Below are 17,195 nucleotides of genomic sequence, written 5' to 3'. Positions count from 1 at the left end.
ATATTTTTAAAAAACACACTAATGCAAAAAGACATTCACATTCCTAATATGACAGTCTTGGCAATGTTGCGATGTTAACATTTATTGTAATAGATGAACACTGTGTAAATTTAACAATGTAAAAAACAATAAACTATACTTCAAATCATATACAAGGAGTAATCTAAAACTGTTGTGCCTGAAGGGCATATTTTATGGTACTGATTTTGTAAGATACAGATTAGCAGCTGTATATTAAAATATCTAAATTGCAAGTGTCTAGAATTTGTGGTTTATTGAGTCAGAACCAAGTCAAAATGAATGACAGAAACTACAAAAGTGAGTGCCATGCTATAACTGAATTTCTAACGCTAGACAAGAGTAAATCTTCAGAGATTCATTCTCTCCTAGTCCTTAGGACCAAGATCTTCAATGTGCCACAGTCAAGAGATGAGTTGGAAAATTCCATCATGGCAATGCATCTTTTGAAAATGACCCAGGGTCTGTCTGACCTTTAACATCAGAGGCAGAAAGGAAATATATTTTTATCATTAAACAAATTGTAATAAGAATTGAAGAGTCTTTGAATTTGAGATACCAGCCCAACAGAGATTAGTAATGTGTCAGCTAACTCCATTCTTCATGAACAATTAAACATGAGTAAGGTGCCCAGAATGTTGACTCCAGAAATGAACCATCACCACATCCAATGTTCCAAGAAAAACTTCAAGCTACTGCTTTTTGATTTTGACAGATTTAAGAAGCACTGCATAACTAAGGATACAACTTATGTACAGTATATCACTATGACCCAAAACAACAAACTAAACAATTGCAACCAACAGTACTGGCAACTTCAAATGCACATTTCTTTATGATACTGAGGATGTAGTCCTTATTAATTGTATGACTCAAAAGTACTGCACAGTTGGTCAATAGTTGGCTGATTTAGTTAGGTGTTTGCTGCAGTCGTTTTGAGAGAAGTAATGGGCTAAATGGTAAACCATCGTCCTTCTGGTTTATGCTCTTGTTCATACTACATTGAATACAAAAAGTGCTTTGAGAAACTGTCACTTCAAAAAGATGCCATACATATCATATTCTCTAGAACTGGCCCATAGATAGATAGATAGATAGATAGATAGATAGATAGATAGATAGATAGATAGATAGATAGATAGATAGATAGATAGATAGATAGATAGATAGATAGATAGATAGATAGATAGATAGATAGATAGATAGATAGATAGATAGATAGATAGATAGATAGATAGATAGATAGATAGATAGATAGATAGATAGATAGATAGATAGATACTTTATTAATCCCAAGGGGAAATTCACATAATCCAGCAGCAGTATACTGATACAAAAAACAATATTAAATTAAATAGTAATAAAAATGCATGTAAAAGCAGACAATAACTTTGAGTAATGTTAGCGTTTACCCCCCGGGTGGAATTGAAGAGTCGCATAGTGTGGGGGAGGAACGATCTCCTCAGTCTGTCAGTGGAGCAGGACAGTGACAAAAGTCTGTCACTGAAGCTACTCCTCTGCCTGGTCACTACTGCCATTGTGACTAGCATTTGTTCCCCAATTTGAAGGGCTATATCCATGGAATGCACTATGATGAAGATATGACATCAGATACAAAGGAGCAGTTTTAAAACCATAATAAAATGTTTTATTTGAAAGGAAAGATTTGTGAATGTATTAGCATATCAATTAATATTCACAGGTGTATGTTGAAAAATAAAACTTGTTTGCCATTACTGGTGCTGCTCCTAATAGATCAGGCTGAAACATTTTTGATCACTGAAGGGGCACAAACAGTCCACTGTTGCTCTAACCACTCATTGAACATACATTTTCAGATAATTTTTTTAAGTGGCTTCTACAACAGGGAAAGGGAAAGGCACTACATAAATAAAATGTATTATAACATTATGGGGCAGCTCTAGATTAGAAAGAGTGCCTGGTGCATTTCATAAGATGTTACGTGTTAAGGGTCTGCAGCTCAATGTGTCTTATAATGGCAAAAATAATAGCATGGATAGGTGCATGGGGGGACAATGCATCTCATGTCAAATACAATAACACTTTGTAATTAATGAGCAGACAGCCCAAGTTTTCCTGGAAATTGGCGTTATTAATTCTAGCATTGCAAGAGGAGTCAAAAACAGTTTACTAGTCAAGAACAAAAAAGGTGTGCATATTTAACCAATTTAAAATCTTTTATTTCACCAACAAGCTGAAAATGTTTAAAGTAATGTTACAGGAGGTAATGTTATAAGATCAATTGTAGCCATCTGCCAATATTCACTGCAGAGTGCAGAATCAGCTGGCTTAACTATACCAGTTTCAGAAATCTAAAAAGGGGTACAGGGATGAGTGCTTCAATGCTGAAATATTTGCTTAGGTTTCTGTCATTTAGCACATACACTATGCCTTTTCAGCTTAACCTGGAGAATCACAACATACAAATCTCCAAGTGCACTATGAAAACTGGAACATTACAGGGTCTATGCAATTCTTCTCTTCCTTCATTGTCTAATGTTGAACTTCAAAAGTTATTTCATTCTACTAATTTGTGTATCTTGCGGTTATTAAAAGAAACTTTATTATTGGTAAAGACAGAAATCACAATGCAGTGTACAGAGTATGGACTGAAAATGGGTAAGAAATGAAATGGATGAGGAATGACGTAGTTTGAAAAATCCAAAATCTTTAAATATGGAAAAATTTTAGTTATCTAAAAAAAACTCCTTTAAGACAGGAGAGAGGTGGGAAGCATGCACTGACAGCAGATAAATGAATTTAATAACTTATTACGCATTGGTGGACTACAAATGTTTAAACTGTACTTTTTTGCAGGTATACGTATGACTAGCATGATTGTTATTACAACTGTTGTGATCCAGGCACAACAGGGATAATGTGTTTCCACTTGAGGAAACCCTAGGATGCAAGCTCACTGCATCCTCTAATATTCATTGATTTAGAAATCATTTAGAACACAGTCGCAGAGCAGATAGTATGAATGAGGCAAGGTGCTGCCTTGTTGCAAAACAGCACCATTGTTTCTTTCACAGAATTGATGTCTGAGCTTAAGCAGCACATTCCTGATGAGAGTCAGAACTGCAATAAGAAGCAGATTTCTTTGGGCCATGTGTACCTGATTAAACTTTCTAGTTGGGTGAAGCCTGCTTTATTCAAAGTATGCAAAAACACAAAAATTCACATTAACAACCACCACTGTTGTTAAGCAAGACTGAAAGGAAATATTTTAAGATTTTTTATTATTTTAAGACTGGTCCTCTACATGGTTGCTGGCTACCTTAGATTTTTGGCTTGAAATGGTCGTTTGTTGTGCTTGTTTCACAGTGTCCTGATGAATGGTAAAAGCACCCATAACATAGAATTAAAGACATAAAATGATAAAAGTAGAGGAAAAGTATAGTAGCTTACATTAAACACATACAGTACATTCAACCAGATACTGATCGAATTTTAGTAGAAAGCTTCATATTACTCAGTGAGACAGATTTATTTAAGAAATTATTTAGCTACATTAAGCTGTACATTCAAATTAAAAACAACAAAATTTCAAAATGTAAATTCCATTTTGAAACATTACATTTTGTGGTTGTGTTATTTTGCACATTATGATTAGATGGAACAAAAATTGCACAGTCACAAAACAACTAAATTCTAAATACAATCACCCCAATAACTGTCAACAGGACTGTTGGTTTCACACTTACATTTTTAACAAATCTCAATAGTTTCTTTAAAATAACTGAATTAAAATATCAAATTTCCCCTGTCAGCATTGCTTTATTCAGGATACACCACGCTAAAATGTCAGATTTTTCTCATTGTCATATCACTTCCAAGAAACTTATACTGTATTTCTGGTTGAATAACTCCAATGCCATGAATGGAAAGGACAGGTTTTTGAATAATAAGAAACAGCTGCCTTATCTATTAGAAATGTAGGGTGTTCTGTGGAATGAGCTTCGTTCCGGTTTAGAGGCATTCTTCCTGTGATCTGGAAAATAAATTGGGCAGCGCAAAACATAATTTTACCTCTCCAGATGACAGGCTAGAAAAGCATCAATAACTACATATGCAGAGGAAAACACCATTTGTCTGAGCTCATAGTTCATGGCAGGGAGAATATGAATAAACACTCTAGATTTGACGATGATCGCAAGCAGTGCTGCTCCCTAACATAAACCAAATTACATCAAAATGATTCAATTTTCATGTTTGTTCAGCATGCAGCGACAAACTGTACTCAACATGAATACAATATATTGGCATAAAATTAAGGAAGCAGGGCTACAAGAAACATAAAAGGTTTATTTACTTATTTTAACATTAAATGAATGCTGTCTGCTCACTGACACTTGACAAATCAATTATTTTTTATGAACTGAACTATATATTACAAGGAAGACATGAGAAATATTGAAGGGCATTGTGTAACTTGGCTAGTTTTCCTCTACATTAAAATATAATTTGGTCTACAAAAGATGCTCAAAGAAATGAAAATTAACTTTAATCAATACTAAGGATTTAACTTTCTTTTTTTCTGTCAGTTTGACAGTACTAACACAGTTTTGAGAATGTATAAAAGTTTACACCTTAAACTGAGACATACATGAAGCTACAATTATTTAAAAAATACAATTTTTACTATGCTATTAGGTGTATCATCAACAATCTGCATCTAAAAACTAGTAATATGGGAAAAATGGTTGTCAATTTTAAGACAAATTATCCTTCATCAAAATCACCTGTTTATCACTAGAATCCCTGAAGCCTATAAAAAAATTAGTAATCCCAGCCCACCTTAAATCCCTTTGCACCTCTCCATCAGCGTCTTTTGTTTTGTAATTGTGTCAATCAGCACATGCTGCAAGCAGCCTGCTGTCCCGTCCCTCGCCCTTGACGGATCTCAACTCAGGCAAAAAGTTCTCACAGCTCAAGGCTAATAATGACATAAAGTGTATAATGCGTGAAGACTTCAGACCAAATATCAAATAAACATGTGCGCTTTTATTTAAGAATATAACCAAAGGAAAAAAAAATCATTCAATTTACATGTTGCTGTCAATGAATTAGGCGGCACGGTGGCGCAGTGGTAGTGCTGCTGCCTCGCAGTTAGGAGACCCGGGTTCGCTTCCCTAGTGTGTGCTTGGTGTGTGTTTGTGTGTGTCCTGCGGTGGGTTGGCACCCTGCCCAGGATTGGTTCCTGCCTTGTGCCCTGTGTTGGCTGGGATTGGCTCCAGCAGACCCCCGTGACCCTGTATTTGGATTCGGCGGGTTAGAAAATGGATGGATGGATGGATGGATGTCAATGAATTAAAAAACCAAACTCAAATGTCAATTGACAGGAAGTTGATATGTATTCTTCAATGGCGCAGAGGTGCAGAGTTAAGAACTGCTGCATTATAACCCAAAGGTACCGGGTTTGAGTCTTGGCGCTCCAAGTATTAAGCTGCTGCTATTATTATTACTATAATATAATAAAAACATACATTTGATTTGAGTCTGTAACACCCAGTGTAATATTTGGCTACTTGTAAAAGTTAGCACTTGTTTTTTTATTATTCAGTTTTATTCTCAGTTATGTTCACGTGGTACAATGAACTTGCCTTTCCCCAACCTGAGTTGATGGTATTTATCTCCATTCTTTTCATAAGAGCAGTGATGACCACAGTGGGTGCTGTGGCTGACACCTGCTCAGAACTATTTGTTGTACCGGAAATCAAAGACACGATGTACCGTGACCGCTATCAGACTACCATACAGCATTAAATGTCACTGAGAGAACAGAACTGAGTAATAAAAAAAAGCACTTTTACAGGTAGCCGAAATTTACACCGGGTGTTACTGACTCAAATCAAATGTATGTTTTTATTATATTATAGTAATAATAATAGCAGCAGCTCAATACTTGGAGCAACAAAACTGGAACTCGATACCTTTAGGTTATAATGCAGCAGTTCTTACCTCCGCACCATTGAAGAATACATATCAACTTCCTGTCAATTGACATTTGAGCTTGAGTTTTTAACTTATTGATAGCAACATATAAATCGAATGATTTTTTTTTTTCTTTGGCTATATTCTTGAATAAAAGCTCACGTGTTTATTTTATATTTGGTCTAAAGTCTTCACAAATTATACACTTTATGTCATTATTAGTATAACATGGAAAAAGTTTCTGCTTTAGGTATGTGTTTAGCATTTCTTTACCTCACAATTCTTTTCATCCTACACTTACCCAGATGTTTGTAGACATGGAACACACATGAAATGCATTTATTCCAAATAACGATATACTTTACTATTTTAGCATATACAACTCCAGGCACCTCACACACAGATAAGGAGCTTTGAGCTGTGAGAACATTTTGCCCGAATTGAGATCCATCAAGGGTGGGATGGGATAGCAGGCTGCTTCCTGCTTGTGCTGATTGACACATTTACAAAACAAAAAATGCTGATGGAGAGGTGCAAAGGATTTTATGGTGGGCCGGGATTACAAGTTTTTTTGTAGGCGTCAGGGATTCTAGTGTTAAAAATACAGTTATTGTCAGCAAGGTGGAATCGTTCAACTCCATGTCAACGACAATTAAAGTCTGTTCTTGCAAGAAAATATTACTTCATTTAATAAAAAAGAATAACAATGAAAACTTTGACTTCATTAATCTATCCATTCATCCATGTTCTAACGCCATCAAATTAAAAAGCTTTCTGGTCTAATCACTGCTGGATCACTTTTACATTTAATGATTCCTTATTTCCTCCATAAAACTGAAATTTGCCAATGCTATGGTCCAGACAGTAGATGGAGCTACCAGCTTGACACAGTACTCCATGCAAGACCTGCAAACAAATTAAAGTGAACAGCAGGAAATGTAATCAACAACCACACTCAACCAGGTATCAGAAAAATCTTACAGGCCACTGAAAAGGGTTTATTCAAAAGAGTAGTTAGTATAGTTGTTACAATTTGCTAGACTTTACATTTTTTCTAAAGTCAACATATTTTTCTCAAGATTATGATCATTATTTATGGAGGATTTTAATACTGAGTATTCCAAATATATTGGTTTAACTCTGTATCTTTTGATTTAAACCTTATTAATTTAACCTATCATTATTTTTTTAATCTCTCCATGTCACGTTTTTGGTTTTTATAGGTGTTTCCATTTTGTGACACTCTTCGATATAATGCAATAATGGGTTGTGAGGGGGCATGTCTATGAAGTGGTGTCATGTGGAGTCAAAAGGATAATGATTTATAGGCTGATGCCATATGCTCTACTATGTATAAAGCTGTGGGTATTCTCAAATACATTTACAATCATTTTGTTCAGTTTTCACATTGAAAGAACTTTTCCCTATACAGCATTCAACTCTGATTTCCTGTTCAGTGTTGATTCTTGGACTTTTTAACACTAGAATTACCAGAGCCTACGAAAAAACTCGTAATTCCGTCCCACCTTAAACTGCTTCTTAAATCCCTTCACACCTCTCCGCCAGCGCCCTTTGTCTTCTAAATGTGCTGATAAAGAGAAGCTCGGAGCAGCCGGCTATTCCATCCCCCCACCAATTTAGAACGTGCACGAACTTCTCTCAGCTCATGCCTTGATTGAGTATCTGGGAGTGAAGTGGAGTTTTAGAGTGGAAATAATAGATCGTTGTTTGGAACACACACATTTCATGTCTGTTCCGTTTCTACAGTAATCTGTGTCAACACATTGTTAAAACAGAAACGTTTTTTTATATTCTAGTAGTAGATGACAAAATGTAGGCATAAACTGTATAATGTATGAAGCCTGAAGTCCAAATAGCAAAGACACATTTTCACAAGAATAACACAATTGCACTTTTATTCAAAAATATAACTGCAGAAACAAAAAGCCGCCTAAACATGTGACATTGATACCACTTTATTGTAACTGCCTCCGTGGCTCAATAGACTCAGCCCCGCTTGGGAATCAAAAGGTCACGAGTTCGATCCTGTGCTCCTCCGTTTTGAGAAGTAAACTGCTCTTAGTCTTACTGTTTTAAAATAAAAGCATACATTTGATTTCAGTATGTAACAGCTGGTGCAATTTATGATCCTTGTAAAGGCTAGCTTTTTTTTTAATTCACTTTTCATTCTCTCAGTCGCGTTCAGAATCAATCCATACAACCCCATCTGACACAGCTGTTTTCACTAAAGACGCGCTATAGCTCTGCAGTGTACCACGATGCATACTAACGCCAAACACCCTCAACCCAGGAACATATATTGCACTAATGCAATATTATTTGAAAACGAACAGCGTCAGATCGGGTGTGAATTTATGCAGGAACTGGAAATTCTCTGATGCGGGACCTTCCCCCAGGGAAGAAAGTGCAGTGTCAGGTGCTCATTCAGTGTAATAGAAACTATAGCACAGAGAGGTGTGTACACGGCAACAAGTACACGTGTCGTAAATGTAGGAAGGACGGTCCTTGGGTGTGTGGGAACTGTTAATATTTGAATGTGATGATTTTATATAGCACGGAATGAAAATCTGCACTTCTTAGCATTGCACCATGCAAGCTGTCGTATCAATCGCCTACTGTAACTTGCTTTCTTTTTTCTTCGGTTATACAGGTAGTTTTGAATAAAAGTGCACTTGTTTTGTTTGCGAAATGAAGTGTCTGCGTGCACTTTTCGTGGCATTACACGTGTATTTTTTGAGCATGCCCGTTTGAGCAGTATAAAAAGTATTGAAAAGTATAACAAAACAACGGGCAGATGGGGAGTGTCTGATGATTGCATATAGCACCGAAGTTACTGCTCTTTACTATTCTCTCCTCTGCGTGCCCGGAGTACAAAAGAAACAGAATACAGACGCGCTATAGCTCTGCGTTGTACCACGATGCATACTAACGCCCCCCCACCCGGTTCTGACACACAGGCGCTGGCGAAGCTGCCTTCTTCGTATATCACCGTCACTTGATTTTCTTTTGATTCAGTTTTATTGAGTGTTCCTGCCAGTCCCCGCATGTTGCTGTATGCTGGATATTTTCACATGTATTGTCTCTTTCTTTCAGGTGTGTAATAGAAACCACAGCATAGAGAGAAGTGTGTACATTGCTTCTTACAGGAAAAGGCGATGGAAAAAGTGCACTTGAATAAAAGTGCACTTTTGTTATACTTTTACACCAATATATGTTCCTGGGTTGAGGGTGTTTGGCGTTAGTATGCATCGTGGTACACTGCAGAGCTATAGCGTCTTTAGTGAAAACAGCTGTGGCAGATGGGGTTGTATGGATTGATTCTGAACGCGACTGAGAGAATGAAAAGTGAATTAAAAAAAAAGCTAGCCTTTACAAGGATCATAAATTGCACCGGCTGATACATACTGAAATCAAATGTATGCTTTTATTTTAAAACAGTAAGACTAAGAGCAGTTTACTTCTCAAAACGGAGGAGCACAGGATCGAACTCGTGACCTTTTGATTCCCAAGCGGGGGGTGAGTCTATTGAGCCACAGAGGCAGTTACAATAAAGTGGTGTCAATGTCACATGTTTAGGCGGCTTTTTGTTTCTGCAGTTATATTTTTGAATAAAAGTGCAATTGTGTTATTCTTGTGAAAATGTTTCTTTGCTATTTGGACTTCAGGCTTCATACATTATACAGTTTATGCCTACATTTTGTCATCTACTACTAGAATATAAAAAAACGTTTCTGTTTTAACAATGTGTTGACACAGATTACTGTAGAAACGGAACAGACATGAAATGCGTGTGTTCCAAACAACGATCTATTATTTCCACTCTAAAACTCCACTTCACTCCCAGATACTCAATCAAGGCATGAGCTGAGAGAAGTTCGTGCACGTTCTAAATTGGTGGGGGGATGGAATAGCCGGCTGCTCCGAGCTTCTCTTTATCAGCACATTTAGAAGACAAAGGGCGCTGGCGGAGAGGTGTGAAGGGATTTAAGAAGCAGTTTAAGGTGGGACAGAATTACGAGTTTTTTCGTAGGCTCTGGTAATTCTAGTGTTAAATCAATAACAAACAATTTAGAAATATTTACTGACCACAGTTTTTGACTAGCAATTAGGAGTTTGGTTTAGCCTTCCTGGTTTTGATCTTTGTTTGGTTTTTGACAATATGTTCATCTCCTTGAAAACTCATTTGAAAATCATTAATGCTGCATTGTGTAAGTTCAACAATTAAGCAAAAATCTTAATAAACCCTGAAAAAACCCAAATGTTTCAACTGTCCAATATATGAAATTTAACTATGTTTTATGATGAATGGTAGGCTGTTATTTTGGTTTGTATGTTATGTATTTATTTTATAACACACCACATTACCTATCAAAGACAGGTTATAGAATATATTAAAGAATATTTGATATCTTTTGCTCTATGTGAGCCTTCAGCAGCTTTCTTTTAGTATGCTTGTGTGTCTGAACTTCTCGAAACTGGCGGTCCCTCTGTTGATTACGTGTCCGTAAAGCCTGCTTCTCACATTTTGTCATTTCGAGGTGTCTTGCTTTGCCTCCTGTCCACTTTTATACTTCCTTTCTTTGAAGGTGACTATCAGTGTGCCTCCTAAATCTTTAAACTGTCCTCATAGGTCTTGTACTTTCTCTTTCAGTCTTGTCACCAGAGCCAAATTATCCAATCACAGCAAAGTCAAACTACCCAATCAGATTGCTTGAAGAAACCAGACACACACTTGCCACCTCAACATTTATTATATAGTAGATGTGTACTTAGTGTGCCATATAGTCATTTAGTGCTTGCTGTTAATACTGTAGATAATGAATATTTCCTATTGTGCTGTTTTATGTTTCTGTTTTATTTCTATAACAACAAAACAAATTCCTAACATGTTGTACAGAAAATCCAGTTATCTTACATTCAGGAGATGAGGCATATTTAGTTGGCAAATGAAACTGTTATCAATGAAACAGACGCTGATGATGCCAAACAGCTTCTCCGTGCCATCCACATAATGTTTACAAGCAAGCTCCATAAAATGACTGAAAATCAACATGCTCTGTAGGAGGATGACAACAAAACTGAGGCAGCTCATTCTGTCAGGAAATTTAAGAACAATCACATTTACATAAAGAAATCACCAGGGTAAACAAATTCCTTGGCTTTATGAGAACAATACTGGAAATGTAGCATCACTGCATCAGAACTATTCTGGCAAATAGTTTTTGACCTGGAAAGATTTTCAGAAGTAAATAACTTTACCAAAATTTAACTGCATGTACAGCACTGCTGAACAGAGATGTTTACCATTTATGACAAAAGAGCTTATTATGAAATTTGCCATTATCTGTATCAACTCTCTACACAGTCTGGGCAGGGATTTGAACCCAGACTCTCTGAAATGTAGGAATTCATAAAGTGTCAATTTACATGGTCAAAATAATTGTGTGTTATCTAGTAATAATAAATCTGTCAGGTGAAATCTAGTCATCTACAGCTTATTTTTACAAAGATAAATACTATTAAGCATTGATTTATTACAACACTTGAGATGATTAAGGATACAGCTTAAGAAAATATAATTGACATTTAATTTTTTTTTGCATTCAATGCTGTTCTTCATTATAGAGTACTGAAATGTGCATAATAAAACAATGAGTCACCTAGTCCAGTTAAAGCCAGAAAAAGGAAAATTACTGAAAATCCAAGAACAGCATAAAAATAGATTTAGATATATAACTTTTTGTACTGTGACCATTAAGTTAAAAAGTAGAAACATCACTTTTAACATATTTTGTGGACACATAAATACAAGTATTTCTATAATATTTCTAGTAACATTTTTAAGTAAGGCTGTATTTTTAGAATTGTAACTTTTACATAAACCCCTCCTGAATGAATCAAGTGTTTTCCTTTATGGCTCTGAGAACCAAAAAAGTACATTATGAGACGTTACTATAAAAAAAAAGTACTTACTGTTATGGGTAAGAGCTATTGTGAGTACCCATATAATCAAAACTGTGAAATTACACAATCATATTCAAAGTAAATTATAAGTAATAGCAGCACTTTGATAGTTTTTGTCAAGTACATAATACGTAAATAGAATTTTAAATGATCCAGTCCTTACTCCTTGGCCAGATGCACACTGGTTGGTTTGGCTCCAATCGGTATGCCATGCTTGTGGAGAGTGCCAATGACGATGTCACGCATGTCTTTGTTATATGAATCAAAATCAAAAACATTCCGCACCACATCTGAAAGTCCTTCATCAGGAAATTTCTGTTGACAGAAAAAAAGAAAAAATGGCAGTGGATCAAAAAAGAATAACTAGAAAGTACAAACAACAGTTCAAAGTGAAACAAGCGAGATACTACATAAAATATTGAAACGAATCAAAAATGTCTTATATTACACAGAATTTGGCAAATATTAAAAAAATAACACCAATATGCCTTGAACAGATTAAAAAATTGTTAAGGTAATAATATCCATCATTCTGTTATCAAATCAGTTTAATCCACTCAGGACTTGTAAACACTGCAGGAGTCTGTGTATTCTATGTATATATAGAGATGGCACGTTGAGACTGGCATCCTGGCCAGAGCAGAACTGAGATAAAACTGCCTTCTGAAAACCTGTTTGTGAAGATATTGAAAAGAATAAAACTCTTTTCTGTCTGGGGTTTGGGGTGCTGCAATGCTTCCTGTTGGTCACAATATATACAGTATAAAGCAGTTTATGATCTTGCTTTGACTAAACATTTGTAAGTACAGGTGGATTTCTCCTGAGGCAAAAAATTTAATACTGTGGTCAGAAGCAGAATGTAATGTTCTACTCTCGTTACAGCACTTAGGTAGAATATGAAAAGAATTATACTTTTTAAAGTATTTTTGAATATAAATATGTTTACTCTTTAAAAAGCATACTATTTTTCAATGATTCTACTTTTTTACATTTTCAAGGCAGGTCATTAAACAGTATCTTTGATTGGATGTGTTCAAAATCCAGAACACAGTGATTATTTAAACTTTTATACAAAAAATTTTGGAGGTCATAGGCCATGATCTTGAAGCATTAAGTATATTTGATAAATGATGCAATGATTATACACTTTTCTCTGACTCATTAAGTTTATATTGACAGTCCACTCTTTTAAAAAGGAGACAGCAATGGATATACCTGGTGTCAAGCATGTGTGCCAGAGGTTCTGCACTCACCTAAAAACTAATGGTCTTGTCTCATTTTTCCCTTACATTGCCGAGAGGATGCCCAATGAAAGCAACTGAGCCAGAGAAGCCCTGCCCATTCTGGTCCAAATGGTATAAAAATGGACATCCCCAAAAGGTGGCGTCACATTTTGGACCACAGCAGCCATGAGACTGAAGCGCTTCCAAAACCTGACCCATTTCAATTTAGACATTGTATGAAGTGAATTCTACAGCAATTAATTGCATATCTTTTGTGCTGAAGCAGCATTGTGCACTTGGTTTTTTATCTTGACCATTTTGTTGCTTCTAGCATTAAACATATGGCCTGGTTGGCCTCCCTACTTATTTTGTTATTGAGAGCACAATGATCACATTTAAATGCGGTCTTCGGTCTTGAGGACATAAGACAGAACAGCTACATTATGCAATGTAAGCAGCTACCCAAAACTGTGGAGTTATCTGCTGTCATGATTTCGTCTAAGGCAAATTTTTTTTTTATTTTTTATTTCTGTTTAATTTTTCTCTCATTTGCATATGCATTTTATTTATTGTTGAAACAGTACCTCATTCTACTGAATTTATGTACATGAAAATATTTTTAAAACAAAATTGAAATAAGCAGCATTATAGCCTTCTTGAATTCACATTTTCATTATTACTGTGGACTTCTAAAAATACTGCAAAAATATATCTTCTGATTTCATAACTTTTGATCCCATTCTAGTGTAGGGGAGTAAAAGTGCTTTTCAATTTATGACTGGCCTGTTTTGATAAACGTGTACAATAATAATTTGGAATCAATCCATTTCAACATGTGTGTATATGTATATCTTTTTTGTTCATATACCTTTTAATAAATAAAAAACATTTTGTTGCTATGTATATTCGGGTTACAGTTTTCAGTGCAAATCATGAATATTTAAGGATATTTACTAATTTAAGTAAATTCTTTTTCTAAAGTAACTAAATTATAATTTTATTTTAATAATTTCTTCCAATCTTATTTTTATACTTTTCCTTCAGTAGTTTCCATGCCTGATATTTTTACTTTTATTTAAATAAATATTTGTTATGTAATAATACTTATATTTTAGCAGACTTTTGAGTACTTTTTCCAAATCTGATTGTATATAACAACTCTTACTGCTAGAGTCATAAATACATAAAAAAGGCAATAATAATTTTTCCAAATGCTGCCTTGCACCCAAAGCTTCCAGCCTTTGTTACATTGAATTTAATTAAGCAGGTTAGGGAATATTATGTTAATAATTCCTCCAACAAAAACTGCAAGTCAAAACTGCATATAATACAATTCAGTTATGCATCAAGCACTAAGTCCAATATATAATAAACATATTGTCACAAATGATTGACTGGCTACTTTCACAGGAAACACAGGAAGAAAGTCTCAGAGAGAGAGGCTGGTGGATCTACCATATGTATGCTCTCCCCACAGAAAAGAACACAAAAACCCCAGAAGACCAAGATAACTAAACTTCACCTATAAGCTCAATAGACTGGCGTCCATACCAAGGTCAACTCATTCCTCCCACTTGGTGTTGACCATAATTGCTCAGGCTCCCAGAAACCCTGATTAGAAATATGAAGTGACAAAGCACTGATGGATATGATTGTCTGGTTTGTTTTGCCCTATGAATACACAGATCATGAGAACACTGTTTCACAGAGGTTAATTATTCTCAATAAAAAATATTTTTCTGCAAAAAGCAAAATATTAATAAACAATAAGTGATTTTATATAACTGGTAAATGTGGTAGTCAGATAGAGCTTTTGGTTCATTCATGTACCAAGCAACAACACCAGAGTACTATACATTGAAGAACAGGGAAAAACACTTAATTCTTCAAAAAACATCTAAGCAGTTAAGTAAAGAAAAAACAAAATCAAGGCCACACATGCAAGGTTCAGAAAAGAAACAATATAAAAAATAGCAAGCTAATTCAAAACATTAAAATTAGTATATCTTCTTGAGAAAAGAACTGCATAGGATAAAGCTCTAAGGTTCAAGCCCTGCCTAGAGGGACCAAAAGTGTTGAAAGAATCACTGTAATCTTTAAGAAGAATTTTAGCTCACAGAGCTTCCCATAAAACGTTTCAATAAAAATGCGTATGGCCAGAGAGACAGAATCATCTCCTGGACTATTAATTTAATAAGCAAACTAGAGTGGGGCTAAGTAGCACAGAATTAAGCTATCAGAGTGAACCATTATTAGATTTTCAAGCATTTTATTGCCAGAAAAATGAGTGCTACTAGGTAGTAGTCATTCTGGCATAAAATACACTTCTTGGGTAACCACATTGTTTTCTTACTGCATTCAGCTATAACAGATTGGGACAGTAAGATATTTAACATATCTGAGAACAGAGCGGCTTTGTGGATTTTACAGGCCCTATAAAAATCATGCTCACCACATTATGTGCTACAAAATAGGTGCATATTATATCTGGAAAGAATTTGTTTTGGATTATTTGGATTTGGATTGTTTTATTTGGATATAAGCAAATCAATCTAGTAAGCAAATACTATGACACAAAGAATTTATAAAGTGACAAACTGTAGGTTGATTGAGGCATGTTATTCAGCCTTTAAATATTCTCTATTTGGCTGTTCCACAGTTCTTCTTTACCTTGTACTCTGGCCCCTCTGACCAACACTGAGTAGTATTTATTGTAGGTTTCGACTCTTTAGCTTAGAAAACAGATATGGGTGCCATGGTGGATTGTGGCTACAAGCTGCTGCCCTACAGTTTTCGGCAGATAATGCAGATAATGCGTGAATCCACAGAGCATGGGTAGAGTTTGAATGTCCTTGAATTTCCTCACAAATCTCAAAGAGACACATATTAAATTGATAGATGACCCTAAACTAGCATGGTGTACCTGACAGTAAGTGTGGGAGAGTTTTCCCTCTGATGGACTTGCATCATATCTGGGATTGTTTTTTGTCTTGAGTCCAGTATTGTTCCCATGCACTTAGAAAATGTTACATATGCCACATTTACTGTATTATTTTTCAATAGGTTCAATTCACTATTAATTGTGCATCATGATGTGTAGAATATTTTCATTTAGAGATTTACTAAAACATATATGGCCAGGTATGCCCAAACATTTGCATATAACTATTTAAAAAAAGTTGACAGCTGATATTATCTAAAAATATTGATACTTTTCTATCTGAATATGAAGAACACAATTTATGTAAAGACTAAACATTTACATCTGTGTATAGATGGAGTGGTGGTTTGGTGTTTAGTATTTGTTTTATTCTGTTTCAGTATTTTTTGTTAGATTATTTTGTGTTTTACTATATTTATAAATATGTACCAAGCTCTGGGCTTGTGAATGAAAGTGTGTTATTTAAGAATAAACTGAGCTTGAAAGATACAGAAAGGAAAGAAGTTGACTTATTGAATACCTTAAAATAAATTTAAGCTTTTTTTAATTTTATCTATGTGACAATGTAATTACAAAAGTACCCCAAAAGTTTAGAATTCTACATGAAACTTAGTAGAAACTGTGAAGAATTTTCATTTGCAACTTGGAATAAATTGTATCACTGCTAACAAGAATTGAAGCATAGGTCATGGCATAAATTAAAATACTTTATTTTACATTTTACATTATTAATGCACCTATTCACTGTTTCATATATTTACACACTAGAAGCACTAAAATAGGGCTTCTTTCAGGTCTACAGAAAATGCATGCAGTATTCAAATGCTTCTCTGCAATGTTATTGAACCATTTGGGACAACAGCAAATGGGAGTGATTACATTTCAAGTCATTGATAAGCCTAATACATAGTTTAGGAACACTAAAAGAAACCTGATTAATATGAGAAAATCCTGTGAATAATAGAAGTATGTGAAAACTCCACACACACGTAGGTCTAGGCTGAGAATCAAACCTGGATCTCAAGCACTGTGAGGAAGCACTAACTACTTCACTGCAGTAGTGACTCATC

The 17,195-nt window shown here is 35.1% G+C and overlaps 1 protein-coding gene across 1 annotated transcript in view; it reads right to left on the bottom strand.

Moving 5' to 3' along the window:
* The window catches only part of vwa8 (von Willebrand factor A domain containing 8), a 482,517-nt gene that overhangs the window by 180,285 nt on the left and 285,037 nt on the right, over positions 1-17,195 (bottom strand). The window contains exon 26 of the mRNA XM_039745289.1: positions 12,125-12,276. Within this exon, the coding sequence (XP_039601223.1) occupies positions 12,125-12,276 (152 nt within the window). The remainder of the gene's footprint in view (positions 1-12,124; positions 12,277-17,195) is intronic.

This window comes from Polypterus senegalus, chromosome 2 (genome assembly GCF_016835505.1).
Source record: "Polypterus senegalus isolate Bchr_013 chromosome 2, ASM1683550v1, whole genome shotgun sequence".
In the NCBI taxonomy this organism is placed as follows: domain Eukaryota; kingdom Metazoa; phylum Chordata; class Cladistia; order Polypteriformes; family Polypteridae; genus Polypterus; species Polypterus senegalus.
The sequence above is the reverse complement of the archived record's forward strand: the minus strand, read 5'-3'. Positions and strand labels throughout refer to the sequence as shown.